We start from the raw sequence: 6,090 nt of genomic DNA on the forward strand, positions 1-6,090 counted from the left end.
GTGTGTGTGTGTGTGTGTGTGTGTGTGTGTGTGTGTGTGTGTGTGTGAGAGAGAGAGAGAGAGAGAGAGAGAGAGAGAGAGAGAGAGAAAGAGACAGACAGACAGACAGACTGACTGACAGACACAGAGACAGAGGGGAGGGAAGAGAAAGGGAAAGAGGAAGGAGAGAGATGGAGAGGGGAAGGAGAGAGGAAGAGTAATGGAGAGAGAGAAGGGGGAGAGGGGAGAGAAGGAAGGAGAAAGGAAAAGGAAAAGGGAAATGGAAAGAGGGAGGGAGAGAGAAGAAGGGGAGGAAGAGAAAGGGAGGGACAGGGAAGGGAGGGAGAAATAGAGTAGAAGGGGGGAGAGGTAAGGAAGGAGAGAGAGACAAGGGAGAGAGGAGGGGAAGGAGGAAAGGAGAGAGGGGTATATTTATTTATGCATGCGCGTGCACACACACACACACACACACACACACACACACAGATTCTTCTAGATAAGGGGACAGCTCCCAAGTACAGGAACTGTTTTGCTTGTCCTTTTCCCCAGTGAGAGAGTAAGAAAGGGAAGGAGAGAAAGAGAGAAAGAAGGAGAGAGGGAGTGGGCTATATACAAATTCATATAGATACATATACTACATATATAACATATACATTTATATATATATACCACACAGTCTCTTCTGGAAAAGGGGACAGCGACCAAGTATGGAAGGGAGGGAAGGAGAGAAAGACAGACAGACAGTGAGAGAGAGAGAGACAGAGAGACAGAGAGACAGAGATTGAGAGTTTCTGAATGAACAAAGGGATTTGGAGGCAGCGTTCTTTAGACAGAGTGGAAGTAAGGAGGAGGAGAAGGAACTGGAGATGAGTGTACCAAAAGCTGTGCCAACCAAGCCCACTCTGTGATTACATTTAGTTGACTTTGCTTCATAAACCTATACTCTCTATAGAGCTCCAGTATTTGTAGGCTCTTAGGGGTGGGCTGCTGCTGCTGTTATTGTGGCTGCTATTTTGCCTTGTGAAACAATGCACCCTGCTTTTGGCAACATTGAGAAGACAAAAGATTTTTTGAGGTTGAATGTGGTACTGGAAGACAGCTAGGTGACTTGGGGGCCAGGACTACCTGAAGGCCCACTTGGGAAGGAGAGGCTTGGTGTGGATATTCCTTGATCCTATCAGAATTCCCAGGCCCCTTTAGTCACACCAGCCCCGCTGGAAGAATGGAATTTCCCTGAGGGTCAGGTTTCACTGATTTCATTATCTTTGGAGATGCCTAGCTCCAATCCCAAAGCTTTGTGTTCTCTTCCCCCCCCCCCCCCCATAGGAGGTGTATGATAGATGACTTCTGGGTAGATTCATCACCCATCCTCACCTCCCTCCTTCCAGTTGTCTAGTCCCCCGCGGTTCTTGGAGTCACTGATGTCCTTGTGAGAGACCAAAAAGAGGGCCACCTCACCTTTCTCATTCTTGATGGGAACTACGTCCAAGAGGCACCAGAAAGGCAGACCTAGGCACAAGGATAGCTACTCTAGCTCCTGTTGGCTCTGCTCCTAAGAGATTCTGCCCTCCCCCTAGGAAAATATGCCTCTGAGAGGAGAAGGGGGAGGACGGGAGAGGGGAGGGGAAATGATTCAGGCTGGAAAAGGGAAGGACACGGGTGACTTAGTCACCAGCTTTGTCTATATCATGAAGGGTTATCATATGAAGAGATAGACTTACCCAATGTTTGTCCGAATTGAGGACTGGCCCAAAGGGGCTGTAATAGAAGTCTGACATAGTGGGTCCCAGAGAGACAGAGGCAGACTCTCTGGCACTGTGTGTGTGGATGTGTGTGCACACAAATGCAAAAGAGAATTCTTTTGGGGTGCATAGCCTTGGATATCTTAGATGGCAGAAAGAACTTCCTGTCAGGGTGAAGTTTAGCCATGAGGAAGGGGGCAGTGGGCTCCAGGCCCCTCCTTCTCAAGAGGAGACAGAAGGATCCCCAGGAGGGTTCGAGGATCCAGTTATCCTTCTTCCATGAAGCAGAAGGGAAGACAATGCATGGAGAGCAGGTTGAATGGGAACCCCAAGAAACAAAGGCATGGATAGGGTTGACAGAGGAGGCAAGATCAAAACAGAATGTAAAAGGGGAAAAGAACTTCAGTTTGTTCACTGAGTTAATCCTTTTTTTAAAAGTAGAGCCATGGAAGGTGGAGAGTGTGTTCATAATGGAAAGGGATGGGGAGGTAGGTGAAGGGTAATGCATGGAGGAGGCATAGATATGACAGGGAAAAGAAGGGACGGAGGGAGGAAGAGGAGGAAAGGGTGAGGTTAGCTGGGCCCAGAAGCCTTTGGCTAGCGGGTAGGGGTGGGGGTGGGCTCATTCCTGGCTTACCACTCTTTCTGTATAGAATCAGCTCAGCCTTAAACTCCTTGTGTTCATCTAAGGCCTTGCGGATCTGCTGACGGACAAGGTCACTAGTGTCAGGACCATAGAGAAAGGAGCAGGCACAGCCTCTCTGCATGACCTCAGCCCGAGAAAAGCCAGTGAGGTCACAGAAGCCATCAGAGCAGTAAACCACAGGGAAAGATCCCCGAACCTGGGCATTGCCCAGCACGAAGTTACTGTCTGCAAGAGAAGTTACAGTCTGTCTGCAAGAAAGAACTCTGTATGTGGCCTGGGAAGGGAGGGAGGAAGGGAGGGAGAGGGAAATATGTAGATGTGAGCCTGCTTGATTTGAGAGGGGATGAGAATCCCCCTAGTCCAACCAATTTCCATCTCCACCCTCTTTCTATGGGTTGGCTTTGGCTTACTTCGAGAAGCCCTAGGGAAGGGGAAGAGGGCGGACAATCTTGAAGGAGACACAAAGGAGTCTGGATTCCCAACTCTATAGGGAGGCTGAGGCTTTCCCTTCCCTTACATGCCCAGTGTCCAGCCTTGCCAAGTATATTCCTCCTGTACTCCCAGGGTAGGACAGTTCTCCCCTGGAGAGTGAAGGACTACTTTTGCCTCCAGAGCCAGAGAGTAAAGGTGTGAGCGAATGATTCCGTTTACAAGGGCTCTTCTCTTTGAATTCTGGGTCTTTAGGTCAATAGCTCTGGAATAAATGTGCCTCTCACTCCCGGCAACTCAGCAATGTATCCTCTACTGCTGTTTTTTGAAGGTTCTTGCGTGTATCTGTGTATCCTAGACAGTGTCTGGATGTCTATCTCGATATGTGTGAGGGTCCTGCAGTGTCTGGCCTGCTGGATGCGTTGGGAGTGTGTGCAGGTTTTACTGTGTGGCCTCGATTTTGGTCTTCCTTCCCTCCATCCTGTTCTGCCCCTTGGGCATACACTCTGGGTGATCTGGTGACCTCATCAGCTCACATCTCTAAGCAGATGCCTCCCAGAGCTCGATCCAAGCCTAGCGTCTGTCTCTCCTGAGCCCCAGTCTCTCACCAATTGCTCATTGGACATTTCCAACTGGGTGTTTCAGGGGCATCTCAAACTTAGTGCATTCAAAATCGAATTCTTCCCTGCTCCCACCCCAAACCTAGGGGAAGATCCTTCCAGTTAACCTGATGTCCTTCTTGACTTCTCAGGATCACTTACCCCACAATGGCCAGTTCTTGTTATTGTGATTTCCCCAGTGTCTCTCATGCTTGCCCCTTTCTTTCCCTGGCTCTATCACAGAACCTGTGACCTCCTAATTGGTCCCTCTGCCTCAAATCTCTCCCCACTCCAATCCCTCCTCCACATTGTGCCAAAGTCATTTACCAAAGTGGAAGTCGGGCCATGGCACTCCCATATGCAAATTCCAGTGGCCTCCTCTTATCCAACATCAATTCTACCGGCATTTGAAGCCCCTCCCATCCTGGTCCCAGCCTTACTATTCCTGTCACAGTAGTACTCCTTTTCAGATGGGGCAATCCATCCAGATGGGCCATCCCCACCCCTGCCACTCCGTCTCTCTTTTCTTTGTCTCTGCCCTGATTATCTTCCCCTAGAATCTTTAGTTTCTTTCAAGATTTATTCAAGGGGCAGCTGGGTAGCTCAGTGGTTTGAGATCCTAGGAGGTCCTAGGTTCAAATCTGGCCTCAGACACTTCCCAGCTGTGTGACCCTGGGCAAGTCATTTGACCCCCATTGCCTACCCTTACCACTCCCCTGCCTTGGAGCCAATACACAGCATTGACTCCCAGAGGGAAGGTGAGGGTTTTATTAAAAAAAAAAAATTATTCAAGCAGCATCTACAGAAAATCTTCCTAGTTTTTCCTGGCTACTAGTGTCCATTCCCACCAAAATGAATTAACCTCATACATATACACTCATTTATAGACATATCTATTTGCATATATTCATACTACATATACACATAGGTAAACATTCATGTGCATACACACATGTACCCACACAGCCTCTTCTGCATAAGGGGACAGTTGCCAAGTAGAGAGACTGTTTTGCCTGTCCTTTTCCCTAGCAGCTGGTTAATACCTGGCACCTACAAGATACTTCATTTTTGTTGGCTGATTTGTCCTGGCACATCTCTCCCAGAAGGCCCGAGGGAATGTGCGTGTCCTCTGTTTCCGGCTGATTAAATGAATCTTGGATAGTGGAAAAGTGTGCCTGTCTCTTATGTGCATCTTGGAAAATCTAGGTGAGAGTGTAGGTGTACACATGGCTAGCTACTTGCCCCTAATCCTTCCTTGGCTCTGCTAATGACTGGCTAAATCACCTGTGAGTCTCCGGGGCTCCCTGCCATACTTTCTACTTCAGTCTGTTATACCTCTCTGGGACAGGTGGTTGGTGGGAAGGACCCCGAACCTAGTTGCAGGCCTGTTAGCTGGCCCAAGCCCTGAGATCTGAAGCACAGTGGTCCCCTGGATGCTGGCTGAATGCAGGGGGGGTGGGGGTGGTGCTGTTGCTGAATCAGAGGGCTAGGCTGGTGCCAAACATATGGAGAGGCAGATGGTGGGAGCTCCTTCAGCTCCCAGCATCCTTCCTTCCCACCCCCAGCCCCCCCTCTATCCCTCATCAAGTGCTTGGAGCCCCATTCTGGGGGTAAGTAGTCTGGGAGGGAGAGGGGCTAATGGAATGGGCGATTATAACTTGTGCACACACACCTGCGGGCCCAGGCGCAACTGTGCTGACTCCCCCTGCTTCCAGAGAGTGAGTACCTGAAGCCTGGAGCAGTAATGGGAGCCATCTATCCCAGGCTTCAAAGCCCCGTTTGGGGCTCTTCAGCACTCCTAGGAAGTAGGGGTGGGGGGAACACACCCACCCCTTAGAGGTTCCTCTAGTGTTGTGGTTTGTCCCCTCCAGGTTTTGCTTCACCGTGGCAGGACTATTTGTCTTGTTGGCCGAGTCTGTGCAGGTGGTGAGGAGAAGCTACATTCCACACTGCTCAGTTCCGCCGAGTCCAACTTCCCTTGCCTTTTTGACCCTGATTTCTCCGATCATTCCTTTCTAATCCCACCCGGGCTAGGGTCTTAGGGTCTGGCTAAAGAAGACTGACAGGTGGCGGTCGGGGGCTGCTCCAGGTCAATTGCCAGGGTAGCTCCTCCCTCCCTTCCTTCCATTCATCCTTCCCGGCGGAGGGGGGGTGGGTGGGAGGGGGCGTAGTGTGGAGATGGGGGGACTGAGAAAGGCTCTCGGAGGCATCGAGCCAGGTAGGCAAACCTTCCTCAGGCTCGCACTATTCCTCCAACTACAACCAGGAGCAGGAGGGGCCCCTCTTTTCCGGGGCCACTCACGAGGGTCCAGTGCCTAGTGCCTTCTTCCCAGGAGGCCTCTGACTGGACGGGGTCAAGAATTCCTCAGAGTGGGATGGACATGGAAGGGCCGGGAGCTAGGAGGGCCGGCATGCCTCCGCTCTGGGGATAGATTCCCGTAAACTTAACTGGGGGGTAGTGATGGTGGTGGTAATCTCATTCCAGCCTGNCCCCTCCCCTCCCCACCAACTTGCCGCCTGCACCGGAGTAACCATGGAGACGGGGCACACCCTGCCAGGGCTGGCTCCTTAAAGGCGCAGGCTGCCTGCGGAGGGACCACGTGTGAGGCTCCTCTGAGGGATGGGGCCCTGGCCTGGGGAGAAGGGGCGCAGTGGGACCAGTAGCCCACTAGTCCAGGTGCTCCCTTCCCCTCCC

General features: G+C 51.3%; 1 protein-coding gene across 1 annotated transcript in view; it reads right to left on the reverse strand.

Annotated features, from left to right (window-relative positions):
• Positions 1-2,584, reverse strand: part of KCNH3 (potassium voltage-gated channel subfamily H member 3) — a 36,646-nt gene extending 34,062 nt beyond the window's left edge. The window contains exons 1-2 of the mRNA XM_044678317.1: positions 2,359-2,584; positions 1,354-1,488 (exon numbers count right to left, since the gene is read on the reverse strand). Of these exons, the coding sequence (XP_044534252.1) occupies positions 1,354-1,488; positions 2,359-2,488 (265 nt within the window). The 5' untranslated portion in view covers positions 2,489-2,584. The remainder of the gene's footprint in view (positions 1-1,353; positions 1,489-2,358) is intronic.
• Positions 2,585-6,090: the final 3,506 nt, after the last annotated feature.

The sequence above is a fragment of the Gracilinanus agilis genome, chromosome 5 (assembly GCF_016433145.1).
Source record: "Gracilinanus agilis isolate LMUSP501 chromosome 5, AgileGrace, whole genome shotgun sequence".
Classification (NCBI taxonomy): domain Eukaryota; kingdom Metazoa; phylum Chordata; class Mammalia; order Didelphimorphia; family Didelphidae; genus Gracilinanus; species Gracilinanus agilis.